At 56.2% G+C, this 17,716-nt stretch overlaps 1 protein-coding gene across 16 annotated transcripts in view; it reads left to right on the forward strand.

Moving 5' to 3' along the window:
• The window catches only part of TRPM2 (transient receptor potential cation channel subfamily M member 2), a 92,549-nt gene that overhangs the window by 54,038 nt on the left and 20,795 nt on the right, over positions 1-17,716 (forward strand). For 14 of the 16 annotated variants that reach the window (XM_035283087.3, XM_078358718.1, XM_078358721.1 and 11 more), the window contains 11 exons: positions 730-848; positions 1,496-1,628; positions 2,096-2,267; positions 5,990-6,173; positions 8,480-8,661; positions 8,973-9,105; positions 9,521-9,608; positions 10,694-10,781; positions 11,505-11,662; positions 12,459-12,535; positions 12,820-12,921. In XM_035283087.3, the coding sequence (XP_035138978.3) occupies positions 730-848; positions 1,496-1,628; positions 2,096-2,267; positions 5,990-6,173; positions 8,480-8,661; positions 8,973-9,105; positions 9,521-9,608; positions 10,694-10,781; positions 11,505-11,662; positions 12,459-12,535; positions 12,820-12,921 (1,436 nt within the window). Of the gene's footprint in view, positions 1-726; positions 849-1,495; positions 1,629-2,095; positions 2,268-5,989; positions 6,174-8,479; positions 8,662-8,972; positions 9,106-9,520; positions 9,609-10,693; positions 10,782-11,504; positions 11,663-12,458; positions 12,536-12,819; positions 12,922-16,505; positions 17,140-17,716 lie in introns of those variants that run through there. The other 2 variants (XM_054249062.2, XM_035283099.3) reach the window with 2 other exon arrangements.

The raw sequence follows: 17,716 nt of genomic DNA on the forward strand, positions 1-17,716 counted from the left end.
ACAGTGACAGTGAGGATAGTGGCGGTGACTGTGATGACAGTGGATAGTGACGGCACAGTGACTGTGACAGTGAAGATACTGATAGTGACAGTGACAGTGATGACAGTGGATAGTGCAGTGACAGTGACAGGACAGTGAGAGTGACAGTGACAGTGACAGTGAGGATAGTGGCGGTGACTGTGATGACAGTGGATAGTGCAGTGACAGTGACAGTGAAGATACTGATAGTGACTGTGATGACAGTGGATAGTGCAGTGACAGTGACAGTGAGAGTGACAGTGACTGTGATGACAGTGGATAGTGCAGTGACAGTGAGGACAGTGAGAGTGACAGTGACTGCGAGGACAGTGAGAGTGACAGTGACTGTGATGACAGTGGATAGTGACAGCACAGTGACTGTGACAGTGAAGATACAGTGACAGTGATGATAGTGGATAGTGCAGTGACAGTGACAGTGAGGACAGTGAGAGTGACAGTGACTGCGAGGACAGTGATGTGACTGTGATGACAGTGACAGTGAGGATGGTGACAGTGATTGTGATGATAGTGACAGTGACAGTGACAGTGAGGATAGTGGCGGTGACTGTGATGACAGTGGATAGTGACGGCACAGTGACCGTGACAGTGAAGATACTGATAGTGACAGTGATGACAGTGGATAGTGACAGTGACAGTGAGGACAGTGAGAGTGACAGCACGTCTGCCCCCCACCGCCCCTCTTCCCAGTAGCTCTTCTATGACCCTGATGAGTGCGGGCTGATGAAGAAGGCAGCCTTGTATTTCAGCGACTTCTGGAATAAGCTGGACGTTGGCGCCATCTTGCTCTTCATGGCAGGGCTGACCTGCAGGTGAGTGGCCTCACCTGATGGTGGGCCCCTGTCTGAGGCAGCCAGACCCGGGGCATGAGTTCAGGCCAGGCCGGGAGCCAGCAGCACTACTCAAGGCTCAGCTCCTCCCTGAACCCTGGATTGTCATCTGTCCAATGGGTGTCCGGGCAACAGTGCCCCACCTACCCTTGGGATCCTTGAGGGAGCACAGAAGGGGCATGAGAGCTCCTTGTAGACCTGAGATCGTCCATGTGCAAGGGGCCATGGATGGCAACTGCTGGAATTGTCCCAGCTCCAGGGACATGCAGCTGCGGCTTCCTCCCTCCGCCTCCCTGCCACGGGGTCACTGCACTGCCCCTTACGTCCTTGTGTCTCTGTGAGGCCACACCCCCTTTCTCTGAGGCAAGAGGGCCCTGGCTACCTCTGGCTCCACAGGGTGCCCCGTGCCAGGCTGCCCTGTGGGGCTGGGCATCCGGACCTTTCTGAAGCAAACTGGGAGGCTCCACTCCTCAACCTCATGCTGGCTTTGAACACCTGGGATGCAGGCCCGTCACAGCCCTTTGCCTCCAGGGCCCACCTGGGCTGGGACAGGTGGAGGGTGGTGGGGCACAGCTCTGGGGCTGCTGTGAGCAGGAGGCTGAGGTGCGTGTGCTTCTGCTGGCGGCCAGGCTCATCCCGGAGACGCTGTACCCCGGGCGCGTCATCCTCTCTCTGGACTTCATCCTGTTCTGCCTCCGGCTCATGCACATCTTCACCGTCAGTAAGACGCTGGGGCCCAAGATCATCATTGTGAAGCGGATGGTAAGGGGCACGTGCTCCATGGTGGCTTGCAGCCCAGGATGGGGCTCAGGGAGGGCAAGCCCCTGGCCAGTGGTCCGGACGGGGCTTCAGCACAGCTGCAGGCTCCCCATCCCTGATTTGCCCCCTGGGCTCCCAAGAATGCCCTTCTCATATCTTTGCCTGTATGTCACGTCTCCCAGGAAGTCTTCCCTCATTCCTCTCTCTGATCCCCACTCATTCCTGACCTTGAATTCAGCTCTAGGAGCTTTCCTCCTTGGGTTGCGGTTATGTCTGTCCCCTCTTGCACCCTGGGGTGCCCAGCAGTCCATGAGAGTGTGGAGGCAGCCCCAGGGCTGCTCTCGGGAGCCTCCTGGCGTGCCGTGTGCTGTGAGTGGCAGTGCCTTCGCCGTTGCTGCTGGGCCTGCCTCTGTGCCCGGTGAGCGTCTGGGGCCGGGGGAGTGCAGCTCACCGACCTTGCGTTCCGGCAGATGAAGGACGTCTTCTTCTTCCTCTTCCTGCTGGCGGTGTGGGTGGTGTCCTTCGGGGTGGCCAAGCAGGCCATCCTCATCCACAACGAGCGCCGCGTGGACTGGATCTTCCGAGGGGCCGTCTACCACTCCTACCTCACCATCTTCGGGCAGATCCCGGGCTACATTGACGGTAGGAGCGGGCCCCGGGGAGCTCAGGTGGGGATGCTGGGGAGCAGCAGAAAGGCCAGAGAGGGGCCGTAGCCTGAGTGGGAGCAAGGCCGGCTCCCGTGGGGGTCTTGCAGTTCCCATCCGGGCGGCATCTCCCTGGGGGCATTCACTCCCCAGCTTCTGTGGCAGGAAGTGGAAGGGGCTCCCACTGCCCAGGGGAGGGAGGAGGGTGAGCCTGGTGGGGGAGTGGGCGGTGCCACACGGAGGTCAGTGGGCCGAGGGCACCTGGGGCATCAGCTGACAGCCCCTGAAACAGAATGTCACCCCATTTCTCCTTTCCCTCTCACCTCAATCAGAAATAACTTCCTCCTTCTCTTGATGGAGAGAATCTCTTCCTCCCTCCCTCTCACCCTCCCTTCTTTCCTTCCTTCCTTTCTTTCTTTTTTGACAGGGTCTGGCTCTGTTACCCAGGCTGGAGTGCAGTGGTGCATCCACCTCTTGGGCTCAAGTTATCCTCCCACCTGCCTCCGTGTAGCTGGGACTCCATGTGCACCAGCACAGCAGCTAATTTTTGTATTTTTTGTAGAGTCAAGGGTTTCACCATGTAGCTCAGGCTGGTCTTGAACTCTCGAGCTCAAGTGATCTGCCCACCTTGGCGTCCCAAAGTGCTGAGATTGCAGGCGTGAGCCACCGTGCCCGGCCAGAGAGAACACTTTTCATATAGAATGGTGTTTTTTAACAGCTTCACTGCGACAGAGTTTACCTGCAGAAAGTGCACACGTCAGCGGTTTTCTGTATTGTTACAGAATCTAATTTCATAACATCTGTATCACCCTGAAAAGACCCAGCCTCCCGGGACAGCCAGTCCCCACTGCCCGCCGTCAGCCCCAGCCGCCCACGAAGCTGCTTTCCAGTTGCCTTTTCTGCGCATTCCCTGTGAACCGGATGATGTGACAGGCAGTCTCTGGTGTCTCGCTTCTTTCTCTTGACATCACGTTTTCAGGGTTTATCATGTATCAGCATTTACTTCCTGTTTGCGGCTGACTAGGACCCCGCGGTGCAGACACACCAGTTTATTTACCCCTTCATCAGTTGATGAACATTTGGCTTGTTTCCACTTTTATTTCTTTTTAAAAATTAATTAGTTTTATTTTATTTTTTTCTGAGATGGACTCTCATGCTGTCACCCAGACTGGAGGGCAGTGGTGCAATCTCGGCTCACTTCAACCTCCACCTCCCGGGTCCAAGCGATTCTCCTGCCTCAGCCTCCTGAGTAGCTGGGCTTACAGGCACTTGCAACTATGCCTGGCCAACTTTTGTATTTTTAGTAGAAACAAGGTTTCACCATGTTGGCCAGGCTGGTCTTGAACTCCTGACTTCAGATGATCCACCTGACTCGGCCGCCCAAAATGCTGGGATTACAGGCGTGAGCCACCGCGGCGGGCCACGCTTACTCTTTAACAAGAAAGGAAACTTTAAAAAGGAACTTTGCTATTTCCCACACTCTTTATTAATATGGTGCATTCCATCGGTTGACCCTCGGATGTTAACCCAGCTGTGTGTTCTTGGAACCCTTGATCATGTGAATAATCCCTTTTATATGGTGCTGGACCCAGTTTGCTGGCTGTTGTTTGAGGATGTTTGCACCTCTATTCATGAAGGACATTGGTCTGTGATTTTCTTTTCTTGTAATATGTTTGCCTAGTTTTGTTACCAGGATAACACTGGCCTCGTCAAATGGCTTAGGAAGTAATTCCTCTGATATTTTGAAGGAGTTTGTAAAAGTGTGGTTTTAGTTCTTCCTTACACATGGTCGAATTCAGCAGTGAGCTCCCCTGAGTGCGGCTTTTCTTTGTGTGGTGTTTCTAACTGACTAAGCCGGTCCCTCACGTGTTACAGGTCTACTTGTGGTTTTCATTTCTTCCCCAGTCATGTTTGGTAGTTTGTGTCTGTCTAGGAATTTGCCCATTCAGCCAGACTCTCTAATTTCTTAGCCTACGATTTTCTCCAGGATTTCCTTTGAGTTCTTTTTCTTTTTTTCTTTTCTTTTTTTTTTTTTTTTTTGAGACGGAGTTTCGCTCTTGTTACCCAGGCTGGAGTGCAATGGCGCGATCTCGGCTCACCACAACCTCCGCCTCCTGGGTTCAGGCAATTCTCCTGCCTCAGCCTCCTGAGTAGCTGGGATCACAGGCACGCGCCACCATGCCCAGCTAATTTTTTGTGTTTTTAGTAGAGACGGGGTTTCACCATGTTGACCGGGATGGTCTCGATCTGTTGACCTCGTGATCCACCCGCCTCGGCCTCCCAAAGTGCTGAGATTACAGGCGTGAGCCACCGCGCCCGGCCGAGTTCTTTTTCTTTTGGTAAGGTTAGTGGTGATACCCTCTCTTTCATTTCTGACTTTAGCAATCTGGGCTGTGTCTCTTTTCTTTTTTGATCGGTCCAGCTACAAGGTGGCAATCTTTTTTGTCACTTTTTCAAGAACTGAGTCTGGTTTGTTGCTATTCATTTCTTTGTTTTCTTTGTCCCACTTATATTCCGATCTTCATTATTTCCTTCCTTCTGCTTGCTTTCGGCTCGTCTCGGGGGGAAGCGTCCGGTCTCTCACCGTGGAGTATGTTAGGTGTGGGGCTTTTGTAAACATCCTTTCAGTCAGAGGTTCTCTTGGATTCGTCGCTTCCTGAGTGTTTTTATGGTGAAAGGGTGGTTTGCGCCTCTTTTTCTAGTTTACCGCAGGGGAAAGTTATGTTACCAATTTTAGCTATTCTTTTTTAATATAGGAATTTATAGCTATCAGAGTGAGTTTCTATTTTAGAAAAGCAGTAACACATTCAAAATATGTTTGATTACCCAGTAGTGCATTGCTCATTGTTGAGTCATTTTAAGATTTAAGGTAAGTATAAGGAAAGAATGTTATTCATAATTCCACTGCCCAGGGTGAACCACTGTTAATACCTTACTATGTTTCCTTAGAGATCTGTTTAAGGTGGAAGCTGGTGACGTATTACAGAGCCCGTACTGTCTGTGCCGGCTGGATGGTATTCTGCTTCACAGTCACCTGCTCCCCTTGCTCACACATTGCCTGTGCAGCCCTTCCCTTTTCCACGTCTCCCTTCTTTTTGGGATAGTTGTTAATTTTTTCCTTTTCAATTCTTTTTTTTTTTTTTTGAGACAAAGCTTCACTCTTGTTGTCCAGGCTGGCGTGCAGTGGTATGATCTCAGCTTACTGTAACCTCTACCTCCCAGGTTCAAGTGATTCTCCTGCCTCAGCCTTCTGAGTAGCTGGGATTCCAGGCATGCGCTACCACACCTGGCTAATTTTTGTCTTTTTGGTAGAGATGCGGTTTCACCATGTTGGCTAGGCTGGTCTCAAACTCCTGACCTCAGGAGGTCCACGTGCCTTTAAATTATTTCCCTCGAAATTGAACACCCCAGGCGTGGGACCTGGTGCTGGCCCTGGCTGGGGCCCTGGCAGTGCCCTGGTGGGTGGTGGGCTTTGGGCGGAGGCATGGGCCAGCCTGGGTGCGGCTCTCCCTCCGGGGCCTCCTGCCTGCATCTGGCTGGAGACAGCTGCCTGTTTCTGGACTTCGGGCCCAGAGGTGACAGCTGAGGTCACGCAGATGAGCGGCATCAGGCCTGTGGGGGCCCCGGCAGTGACTGGAGGCCTCGGGGGTCCCCTCCTGCCAGGCCCATCTTGCCTCTGAGTTGTTTTCCTGGCTCACCAAACCCCATTCCTGATGCCAGGAGTGAACTTCAACCCGGAGCACTGCAGCCCCAACGGCACGGACCCCTACAAGCCCAAGTGCCCAGAGAGCGACGCGGCACAGCACAGGCCCGCCTTCCCTGAGTGGCTGACGGTCCTCCTGCTCTGCCTCTACCTGCTCTTCACCAACATCCTGCTGCTCAACCTCCTCATCGCCATGTTCAAGTGAGTGCCTGGGCGGGTTGGTGGGCAGCGTTCCTGGGCCGCGGCGGCCATGCTGTCTCCAGGGTCCTGTGGACAGTGTGGATGGGCCGGTGCACGGAGGTGCCTCACTGATATCCTGGTGGAGTGTGCACTTTCTGTGGTCACTGCCGTGTCTCTGGAGCTGGTGTAGGTCTGTCCTCGTGGCTGCTGGGGACCTGTGGTGCCACAGATCCACCTGGGCCCTGCTTGTGGCGCTACTGTGGAGGCAGCCTTCTCCTGAGAGCAGGGTCGCTGCTGTCAGCCTCGTTCCCTTTGCAGGGCTGTCCACGAGCGCACGGCTCTACCTGGGAGTTTGCCTGGGCTGCTGGCTGCTCAGGGCCGTCCGCTCATCACCCGCCGGCCTCTGCCCCCATGTCTCCCTGTTACTGAGCAAAAGGGCTCACTGCTCCATGTGCTGGGAGCTGATACTTTGACACCGGGTTTTTGAGAAAAGAGAAAAGCTTTTTATTCTAGGACACGGGGGACAGCTGACATCTGTCTCCCTGCACTGGCTTTAATGCAGAGTTTTTATTAGGGAAGGTTTGGGGTGGGTTCTTGGATTAGCAGGTGGCTGGTGGAGGAAAAGGGGGTGTGCACGGTCCAGATGGGGCATGTGCTGTGACCTCTCTGTGCCTCCTCATGGGTCTCGTGCACATTTGGGCAGGGTTAGCGAGACATGGCTGGAAAATCTGGCTGTGACGTCAGCTCGGGTCATGCAGACTCCACTTGGCCACGTTGGTTGAGCCAGTGCCAAAAGCTCACATGAGCGAATCTCACATCCCAGCAGGCACTTCCTTTTTCTATCTGCTGTCTGTAAGTGGGGGCACTTCTGCTAGTCCCTGTGTTCCTCAGCTCTGTGGGGCCAGTTCCCCAGGTCTGGGCGTGTTCCTGTTGCCTCACCGTGTGCCTTGGACTCTGCTGGCTCCGTGGCGCCTTCCCACCTGTGGCGTGATCCACCTGTGGATGGCTCTGTGTGGCCTCCCACGCCATCAGAGGCTTCTTCCGCTGCACGTCTTGCCATGCTTTGATGGTTTTGGGGGTCTGCACATGCATGTCCTCCTCCTCTGGGCCTGGTATTTATGCCATGCTTTGATGGTTTGGGGGTCTGCACATGCGTGTCCTCCTCTGGGCCTGGTATTTGTGCCATGCTTTGATGGTTTTGGGGGTCTGCACATGCGTGTCCACCTCCTCTGGGCCTGGTATTTGTGGCATGCTTTGATGGTTTGGGGGTCTGCACATGCGTGTCCACCTCCTCTGGGCCTGGTATTTGTGCCATGCTTTGATGATTTGGGGGTCTGCACATGCGTGTCCACCTCTGGGCCTGGTATTTGTGGCATGCTTTGATGGTTTTGGGGGTCTGCACATGCGTGTCCACCTCCTCTGGGCCTGGTATTTGTGCCATGCTTTGATGATTTGGGGGTCTGCACATGCGTGTCCACCTCTGGGCCTGGTATTTGTGCCATGCTTTGATGGTTTTGGGGGTCTGCACATGCGTGTCCACCTCCTCTGGGCCTGGTATTTGTGCCATGCTTTGATGATTTGGGGGTCTGCACATGCGTGTCCACCTCTGGGCCTGGTATTTGTGCCATGCTTTGATGGTTTGGGGGTCTGCACATGCGTGTCCACCTCCTCTGGGCCTGGTATTTGTGCCATGCTTTGATGATTTGGGGGTCTGCACATGCGTGTCCACCTCTGGGCCTGGTATTTGTGGCATGTGTGGCAGATTGAGTAGCAGCCCCAGGGATATCTGCAGTCTAGCCCTGTGGCTATGGGGCCTTATATGGCAAAAGGGACCGGGAGGATGGGCTCGAGTGGAGGGGCCTGAGAGGGGAAATTACCTGGGGTTGTCTGCTTGGGCCCGACATTGTCACGAGGGGCCGTGGAAGAGGGAGGCAGAGAAGGAACACGACAGTGGCAATGGGCCTTGGGTGGTGGTGAGGCCCCAGGCCCAGGAGTGCAGGCAGCCTCAGGAAGGCGGGAGAGGCAAGGCGTGGAGGCTCCTGGCCTGCGAGGGGTGCACAGCCCTGCTGAGCCTTAGTTTTAACCCAGGGAAACTCTGACCCCCAGAACGGAGAGAAGAGTCTGGTTCCTTTAAGCTGCCAAGGCTTGCCTTGGTTCCCAGGAAACCTGGAATTGAGAGGGTCGCGGGCTGAGTTCTGCACCTGGAGCTGGCCTCCTGTGTGGTGTGGCTCCGCTCTCCATGGCATCGCTGTGGGCACGTGGGTGGTGATCTGGTCTGTTCTCGGTGAACACCCTGACCTCGAGCTGTCATTCTCTCCTCCCGACAGCTACACCTTCCAGCAGGTGCAGGAACACACGGACCAGATCTGGAAGTTCCAGCGCCATGACCTGATCGAGGAGTACCACGGCCGGCCCCCCGCACCGCCCCCCTTCATCCTGCTCAGCCACCTGCAGCTCTTCATCAAGAGGGTGGTCCTGAAGACCCCGGCCAAGAGGCACAAGCAGCTCAGTAAGGCAGCCCCCATCCCCCTCCTGCATCTGCCGCCCACCCAGGAGCAGAGCGGGTTGCGGTGGTGCGGCAGCTCCACCCAGAACCCTGGGCACTGGGCAGGCATGAAGGCCACTCAGGCTGCTGGCCTTCTGCTGGCCTTGAGCGAGTGCTGGGGACGGAGCCCAGAGGCCCCGTCGGGGCAGGTGTGTGGCTGGCTCCTCCTGCCACTCAGGACCAGCCCCCGCCCCCAAGGCCCCCGGATGGGTCAGGGCTTTGGGCTCCACCTCCTGAGGATAGCAGGACCCCCTGTGTGTCCCCTACCCTGACAGAGAACAAGCTGGAGAAGAACGAGGAGGTGGCCCTGCTGTCCTGGGAGCTGTACCTGAAGGAGAACTACCTGCAGCACCAGCAGATCCAGCAGAAGCAGCGGCCTGAGCAGAAGATCGAGGACATCGGCAATAAGTGCGGGGCTCGGGCGGGCCTGCGGGACCCGGGGGGGCCTCCGGCAGGTCCACAGGCACCAGTGGGCTCAGGCAGGCCTGGGGGTCTGGGGGGCTCCCCTGCCCCTCTCTCTTCACTCACCTCCCCGCCTCACTCATCTCCCCCCCTCTCTTCACTCGCCTCCCCCTCTCTTCACTCACCTGCCGCCTTCACTCGCCTGCGCCTCTCTCCTGGGAGGGACAGTTCGCCAGAGCCTGGGAGCCTGGGCTGTTCGTCTTCCCCTTTGGGGCCTGGGCAGTTTGGTTCTCTGGGAGCAATGCATGCTAGAAAGTTTCATGTTAAGAGGAAGCCAAGGCCTGGTGGGCGTCCGCAGAGCGGCGTGGTGCTCCTGGGGCCTGAGGCCTGGTGCACCCAGCTCAGCTGCTTCCTCTTTCAGGGTTGATGCCATGGTGGACCTGCTGGACCTGGACCCGCTGAAGAGGTCGGGCTCCATGGAGCAGAGGTTGGCCTCCCTGGAGGAGCAGGTGGGTCTGAGGTCCGGGCCTCCACTCAGGAGGTGTAGTCCCTGGGCCTGGCAGGTGGCTCTGCCCTGCGGTGGCACCGGGAAGCAGCACTCTGACAAGCGTTGGTGAGGAGGCCGGAACATCGGGCAGCCGTTCCCAGCGGAAGAGGTGCCCCGTGTGTCCTCCAGAAAGCCCCGCCTGAGTGTCTCGTAGCTGAGCTCCTCCTGTGTGCACAGAGGCCCCCATGGCTGGGCTGTGCTCCCGGCTGCTCCTGGGGATGGAATGCTCGTCCCCTCCCCGCCTCTGAGGAGGCTGCAGGACTGTACCTGAGCCCTGGAGAGGCCACGGGACTGAAGTGTGAGGACTTAGAGACAGTCTCTGAGGCTCTGCCTGCCCCACCCCATCCACGGCCACCAGCCAGGCTGGGCCTGCTTTCCAGCCACTGCCCTGCAGCCACAGCAGCCCCTGCGGTCAGCGCTGAGTCCTCGGACGGCTCAGCCTCCCAGTACTGCTGCTCCCAGCCTTGCTGTGCTGCTGGGGCGTCCACCATCCACCAGCCCTGCCTGCAGCACCTGGGGGTCTGCCCAGGCTGCCTCTCCCCACATCTCGACCTTGCTGGGACCCTTGACAGGGTACCCAGTGCTGGCCACAGGAGTCAGACATTTCCTGCTGTCGCTGTGGTGGGTGCGTCAGCCTCTGGGGAGGTCCCTTCTGGGAGGCGCAGGAGCCCTGGAAGCGTCGGGCTCTGACGGCCAGTGGCCTCTCCCTGCGGTGCAGAATGGCCTGACTGCGGCTTCACACTGTTCCCTTCTTTGGCTTGCCCAGTCCAGTGACAGTCCCACTGTTGTATCTCTCGGGCAGGCTGGGCCTTCAGACGTGTGACTTGGCAGTCACACACAGAGTGGGGTGGGGTGGGTCCTGGGCAGTGTCCTGGCTGGCTTGGTGGCCGCCTGGGGAGGAGGTGGTGTCTGACTTTCAAAGGGCATGGGGGCTGAGGGACAGGGGTGGGGCTCCCGGCCAGGGGAGCGAGGGCACAGTGGACAGTGGGGTGTGTGCCGTGTGTGTGGGTAGCAGGTGCTCATGGTGCCACGGGCGGTGCCTTCCAGGTGGCCCAGACGGCCCGAGCCCTGCACTGGATCGTGAGGACGCTGCGGGACAGCGGCTTCGGCTCGGAGGCGGACGTCCCCACTCTGGGTGAGTGGCCAGGCCAGCAGCTGGTCTCCACCCACCTGTGTGCTTTTGGGTCTGGGGTAAGTTGGGAGGAGAGGTAGCTGGGGGCGCTCTTGACAGGAGGAAGGCATTGGCTGCAGCCTATCCCAGGCCCAGCAGCGCCAGTGCCCTCAGGAACTCAGCCCGCCCACCAATGCCCGCACCGGCCGCCGAGGCCCCACCCAATCCCTGGCCCGACCAGGCTCCCGGACGTCCTTGGGGAGGACTGGCCCAGGGACCCTGAGCTTCCCACACACCCTGCTGCAGAGTCGGGGTGCTGCAGACCTCGTCTGAACCCGGTCACGTGGCCAAGCGACGGGAAGCAAAGTCTGCTTTTCTGAATTGGCACCCCGCTAAGAAATGGACATAGGTGGCCTTCCTCAGGCCGCGGGGTCTCGCCGGCCCCCAGGGAGCACATTTGCCCTCGGTGGCTGCCCTGTGCGTTCAGCTCATTACTGAGGTCCCTGATTGCCGCTGCACGAAGAGGCAGGTGTCCATGGGGACACTGCCCTGACCTCCGACGTCCGCCCTCCCTGGGGGCTCCACCCACTTCAGAGCTGGTGTTCGACCTGCATGGCCGTTTGGGCTTGGGGAGGTGGAGGCAGCCGAGATGTTTTGTCCAAAGGACTGCAGAGGAAGTCCCTGTCCTGCGGGTGGGCACCTGAGCCTGGGCTCGGCCTCACCTCACGGCCTCCTGACTGTCCCCAGCCTCCCAGAAGGCCTCGGAGGAGACAGATGCTGAGCTGGGAGCTGGGAAGAAGATGGAGGAGCGGTGCGATGGCTACCATGTGAGCGCCCGGCACCTCCTCTACCCCAGCTGCCCCGTCACGCGCTTCCCTGTGCCCAACGAGAAGGTGCCCTGGGAGGTGAGCGCCTGCCCGACGCCAAGCAGGCGGAGTGGCTGCACCACTGGGGAGGGAGGGCAGCCTGTCCCCTTCCGTCCAGTGTTAATCCTGGCTCCTGGCCACTGCAGTCACAGGGGATCTGTGTGTCCAGCAGTGCCTGTGTGACAGTTAAGGAAACTAAGGCACAGAGAAGTCAAGTCACAGAAGCCTCACAGCTGGAGGTGGTGGAGCAGCCTGGGGGCAGTCTGACCCCCACAGAGCCTGAGGCTCCCGCTGCTCCCATGGCCGTCCCAGGCCCAGCCTCCGCCCCATTCCCCCAGTCATGCCCTGTACCTAGACCCCGCCCACCCTCATGAATGGCTCTGTCCCGTTTCTGGGTGCCAGACATGGAAGAGGCAGAGACACAGAGACAGAGAGGTGGCTAATGGCCCCGGGGGACCCCTGTCCTCCTGCTGCAGAGCTTCTCTCTGGCCGTTCTGGAACATTTCAGGCTGCTGCTTCAGCTGCTTTCCCTCGGTCTCCATCACACAGAATCCTCCCTGCCTCTAGGTTCTAGCTTAGCTCCCGCCCCACTCTGGGGAGAACCCCCAGGCCCCCAGTCACAGCGGCCTGCCCCTCGGCTGGCCCAGGGTTGGGGTCCTTGAGCTGAGCCCCCGGCTCTGCCCAGCTTGGAGCTCTGCCTGCATGTTGGGATGTCGGGGTCAGGTTCAGACCCAGCTGAGCAGCTGCTGTGGCCAGGAGCTGCCCTTCTGCCCTGGTGCCTGGGTCAGCTTGCAGTGGGGGTGCAAATCTGGGGGAAAACCCTGTTTTGCAACAGACGGAGTTCCTGATCTACGATCCGCCCTTTTACACGGCGGAGAGGAAGGACGCAGCCGCCACGGACCCCGTGGGAGAGTGAGTGCCAGCCGCTGTCCATGCTCCCAGCCGGCCCCCCAAGAGGCTCCAAACCTAAGGCCTCCTGGGGGATTCCCTGAGAACCCCAGTCAGGGCCCAGCCCGGGGAGGCCTGGGTGAGCAGGAGGGGCTTGTGGGGGCCTGGAGGTGCCTGGCCCAGCTTCCCCTGTCCCATGCACCCAGCCTGCAGCCACTTGGCTGGGCCCCGGGGTGGGGGTGTCCCCTGCCTGTCTGCTCTGTCCTGCCTACCACACTGGGACACAGATGTGCCTTCTCTGCTCCCAGTGCCATGGAGCTGCTGTCCACCATCCAGTACAACGCAGTGGATGGCCTGAGGGACCGCCAGAGCTTCCATGGGCCATACGTGGTGCAGGCCGGACTGCCCCTGTGAGTGTGCCCTCCATGGTCCCCACCCCACCAGCCTTTGGGGTGTGCCCCTGTGACTGTGTCCCCCTCAGTCTCTGCCCTGTCAGCCTTTGGGTTTTGCCCCTGTGAGTGTGTCCCCCTCGGTCTCTGCCCTGTCAGCCTTTGGGGTTTGCCCCTGTGAGTGTGTCCCCCTTGGTCTCTGCCCCGTCAGCCTTTGGGGTGTGCCCCTGTGAGTGTGCCCTCCATGGTCCCCACCCCACCAGCCTTTGGGGTGTGCCCCTGTGAGTGTGTCCCCCTCTGTCTCTGCCCCGTCAGCCTTCGGGGTGTGCCCCTGTGAGTGTGTCCCCTGCGGGCCCTGCCCTGTCAGCCTTTGAGGTTTGCCCCTGTGAGTGTGTCCCCTGCAGGCCCTGCCCTGTCAGCCTTTGGGGTTTGCCCCTGTGAGTATGTCCCCCTTGGTCCCTGCCCTGTCAGCCTTTTTGGGGTGTGCCCCTGTGACTGTGTCCCCCTCGGTCTCTGCCCCGTCAGCCTTCGGGGTGTGCCCCTGTGAGTCTGCCCCTGTGGGCCCTGCCCTGTCAGCCTTTTGGGTGTGCCCCTCTGAGTGTGTCCCCCTCGGTCTTTGCCCTGTCAGCCTTTGGGGTGTGCCCCTCTGAGTGTGTCCCCTGCGGGCCCTGCCCTGTCAGCCTTTGAGGTTTGCATTTGGGGCAGGTTTCCTCTCTCAGCAAAGGAGGCATTTTTTCTGATTAAAAAAAAAAAGAACGAGAGCCACGAAAGAGAAGAAAACATCAGCTCCCAGTGTCCCCCAGCCGCCAGGACTGAGCATGGGAGGGCAGGACTCACCCCGCTGGCCTCTGCCAGGCCCTGCCCCATGGCCCCTGCCATAACCCAGGGCTTGGACTTGTCTGTGGTTCCTGGGGACGGCTGTGCTGGGAAAGGGCACCTTGGAGGACGGGCAGGGGCCATGCGGCAGGGAGGGGACCCAGGATGGGTGCTGGTGGGCTCACCTGGCGTCGTGCTCTCCACAGGATCGGCACTGCACCTGTCACACAGGCGAGGGAACCCAAAGTAAAGGTGTCAGTGACCTGAGAGTGCCTACAAGTGCCCTGGAGGGAAGGAGCCTGGGGGTCTTGACCCTGTCGTAGGGGGAAGGTGTGGGAGGGGCCACCAGAACCCAGGGTTGGGGGGCTCCCGGGATGTGGGGGTGCACTGTGGAGCAGAAGAGCCGAGGGGTCTGAAGGAGGGGGGGACTGTGTGGCAGGCCTTTGCAGAATGCTCTGGAATAGGGCATGGGCTCCTCCGCCTGGAGCCGGAGGTCGAGTAAGGAGGTGGTAGGAGGCGGCGGGGCCTGAGAGCAGAGATCCTGGCCAGGTGGCTGCAGCTGCAGGTGGCCCGCTCTGGTGTTGGGGGTATGTGGGATGGGCAAGGGGGTGTTAGGGAGGTGCATCTGGTGGCTGTGGGAAGCTGACGAGGAGAGCAGCAGGTGCCTGGCTTGGGCAACAAGGTGCAAGCACCCATTCTCACGGGGGAATGCCACGCAGGCCACACAGGCAGGCACATCAGGACTTGGCAGGACATGGCAGCCACGTGGGCTTCAGTAGAGCAGAAGAGGACTTTCTGTAGGCACCGTGTTCTGCCGTGAACTTAGGAATCGTATTTTCATTATCTTAAGTTTATTTTCTTTCTATGAAATTATAAAGACACACTTTTCTATATCTGTTTGATACATTTTAAAATTAGTTTTTTTCACTGAGTCTTTTTTTTGAGATGGAGTTTCGCTGTTGTTACCCAGGCTGGAGTGCAATGGCACGATCTCGGCTCACCGCAACCTCCACCTTCTGGGTTCAAGCAATTCTCCTGCCTCACCCTCCTGAGTAGCTGGGATTACAGGTGCGCCACCATGCCCAGCTAATTTTTGTATTTTTAGTAGAGACGGGGTTTCACTCGTTGACCAGGATGGTCTTGATCTCTTGACCTCGTGATCCACCCACCTCGGCCTCCCAAAGTGCTGGGATTATAGGCCTAAGCCAGCACGCCCGGCCTTCACTGAGTCTTTAATACAGCTGGATGCTGCTTGTATAATGTGTGAGGAGGGGTCTGATTTATTTTGTGAATTTGCACAGAAAATGAACAGCCCAACTTCATTTCCGGCTAAGGTCTGGCTCCTCCCCTGACATGTGGCTCCTCCGTTGAGGTCTGGCTCCTCCCCTGAAGTGTAGCTCCTCCCTTGAGGTGTAGCTTCTGCCCTGAGGTGTGACTCCTCCCCTGACATGTGGCTCCTCCCCTGAGGTCTGGCTCCTCCCCTGACATCTGGCTCCTCCCCTGACATCTGGCTCCTCCCCTGAGGTCTGGCTCCTCCCCTGAGGTCTGGCTCCTCCCCTGAAGTGTAGCTCCTCCCTTGAGGTGTAGCTTCTGCCCTGAGGTGTGACTCCTCCCCTGAGGTCTGGCTCCTCCCCTGAGGTCTGGCTCCTCCCCTGACATGTGGCTCCTCCCCTGAGGTCTGGCTCCTCCCCTGAGGTCTGGCTCCTCCCCTGAGGTGTGACTCCTCCCCTGACATGTGGCTCCTCCCCTGAGGTCTCGCTCCTCCCCTGAGGTCTGGCTCCTCCCCTAACATGTGGCTCCTCCCCTGAGGTCTGGCTCCTCCCCTGAGGTCTGGCTCTTTCTTCATAGCTCTGTCTGCCCCTGTTTCAACCCTGTGTGGGTTCCGTCCCACTCATCTCCGTCATGCCACTGTTTGCCACAGCTTTGAACTAGTCCTGACTCTAGGGTAGCATGTCTTTAAACTGGCCTTTCCTACTCTTGACGCTTTGGCTTTTCTGTGAGTTTAAAAACCAGTTTGTCTAGCTTCATGACAAATCCATCGATAGGAATTGTATTATATTTATTAAAAAATGTGGCACAATGAACAATGTTATGATAATGAATCTTCTATAAATTGTTTCTGACTTAATGGGAATGCTATCAACATTTCACCATTAAGTATGGTATTTACTGAAGACATTTACAATTACTTTTTTATGAGATTAGGAGTGTTTCTATCTAGTCCCAGCTTGTCAGGAGTTGAATGCTACTAAATGGTTCTTCTGCCATCAATTGAGACAATTACAAGATGTTTCTCTTTAGCCAATTAGTGTATGAATTATTTTTATAGCTTCTTTGGTATTGAGCCATCCTTGCATTCCTGGAATAAACTTTTCTGTTATATTTAATACACTGCTGGAGTTAATTTACTAACATTTTATTTAAGATTTTAAAAAACCTGTGTTCGAAAGTGGAATTTGCCTATGATTCATATTTCTTGTACTATCTTACTTTGGTTTTGATATGAGGTTGTACCAATCTCAACAGATGAGCTGGGAAACTTGCCTTCTTTTCTGTTCTTTGGAACCATTTGAATGAGGTGGAGATAATTATTTGTTCCTTAAAGTCTGACAATACCTATAAAATAGTGAGGTCTCACATATTTTGAGTAAGTGGATTTCTCACTACTTCATTTACCATAGTGAGTTTTGGAACCTTATTTCCTATTTCTTCTTAGGTCCTTTTTAGTAATTGTAAGTTTTCTGGAAAACTATCATTTCATCTAAATTTTCAAATGTATTATGTTACAGATGTCCATAATATTCTTTATGACACGAGGTCAAGAGATCGAGACCATCCTGGTCAACATGGTGAAACCCCGTCTCTACTAAGAATACAAAAGATTAGCTGGGCATGGTGGCGTGTGCCTGTAATCCCAGCTACTCGGGAGGCTGAGGCAGGAGAATTGCCTGAACCCAGGGGGCGGAGGTTGCGGTGAGCCGAGATCGCGCCATTGCACTCCAGCCTGGGTAACAAGAGCGAAACTCCATCTCAAAAAAAAAAAAATCTCTAATATAAATGTACAGTAATTTATCTTTTGAACATTGATATTTATTAAGTATTTCTCTTCTTTTGTTTTCCTCAGTTGTTCTTGCCAGTGGTTAATTTGATAATCTTTTCAAAAAACAAACTTTTGGATTTGTTATCTTAATTTTTCTATCTCATCCATTTTCGCTTTTATTGTTATCTTTCCTTCTTTTCTACTTCTTATGGATTTGCTCTTGATTTGTGTGTTAAAGTTCATTTTTATTCAATTGTTCTGGTTTTCTAATAAGGGTACCTAAGACTATAAATTATCTCTAAGACCTGGTTGTCTGTATCCCTTAAGTTTTGATGTGTAGGGATTTTAATTTTTACTTTATAAATTTCATTATAATCTTTGTTTTACACTTTTTGCTCTTTCTTTTTGTGGAAATGAGGTCTCGCTCTATTGCCCAGACAGGTCGTGAGGTCCTGGGCTCAAGCTATCCTCCTGCCTCTGCCTCCCTAAGTGCTGGGATGACAGGTGTGAGCCACCAACCCAGCGTAATCTTCATTTGATTATTTAGCAGTGTACTTTCAGTTTTGAAGCCATTTTTCCTTACCACCTCCTAGTTATAGCATTTGTTATTGGAGTGTGATTGGCATCACTCTGATTCTTGAAATTGAGGTATCCTCAGTGGCTCCCATCTCTGCCCTGCATTGTGGCAGCTGCTTGACTGTAACCCTAACCCTAACCCCAGCCCCTAACCCTAACCCTAACCCTAACCCCAACCCCTAACCCTAACCCCTAACCCTAACCCTAACCCTAACCCTAACCCTAACCCCTAACCCTAACCCTAACCCCTAACCCTAACCCCAACCCCTAACCCCTAACCCTAACCCTAACCCTAACCCTAACCTTATCCCCTAACCCTAACCCCAGCCCCTAACCCTAACCCTAACCCTAACCCTAACCCTAACCCTAACCTTATCCCCTAAC

Source organism: Callithrix jacchus, chromosome 21, assembly GCF_049354715.1.
Source record: "Callithrix jacchus isolate 240 chromosome 21, calJac240_pri, whole genome shotgun sequence".
NCBI classification, from domain to species: Eukaryota; Metazoa; Chordata; class Mammalia; order Primates; family Cebidae; genus Callithrix; species Callithrix jacchus.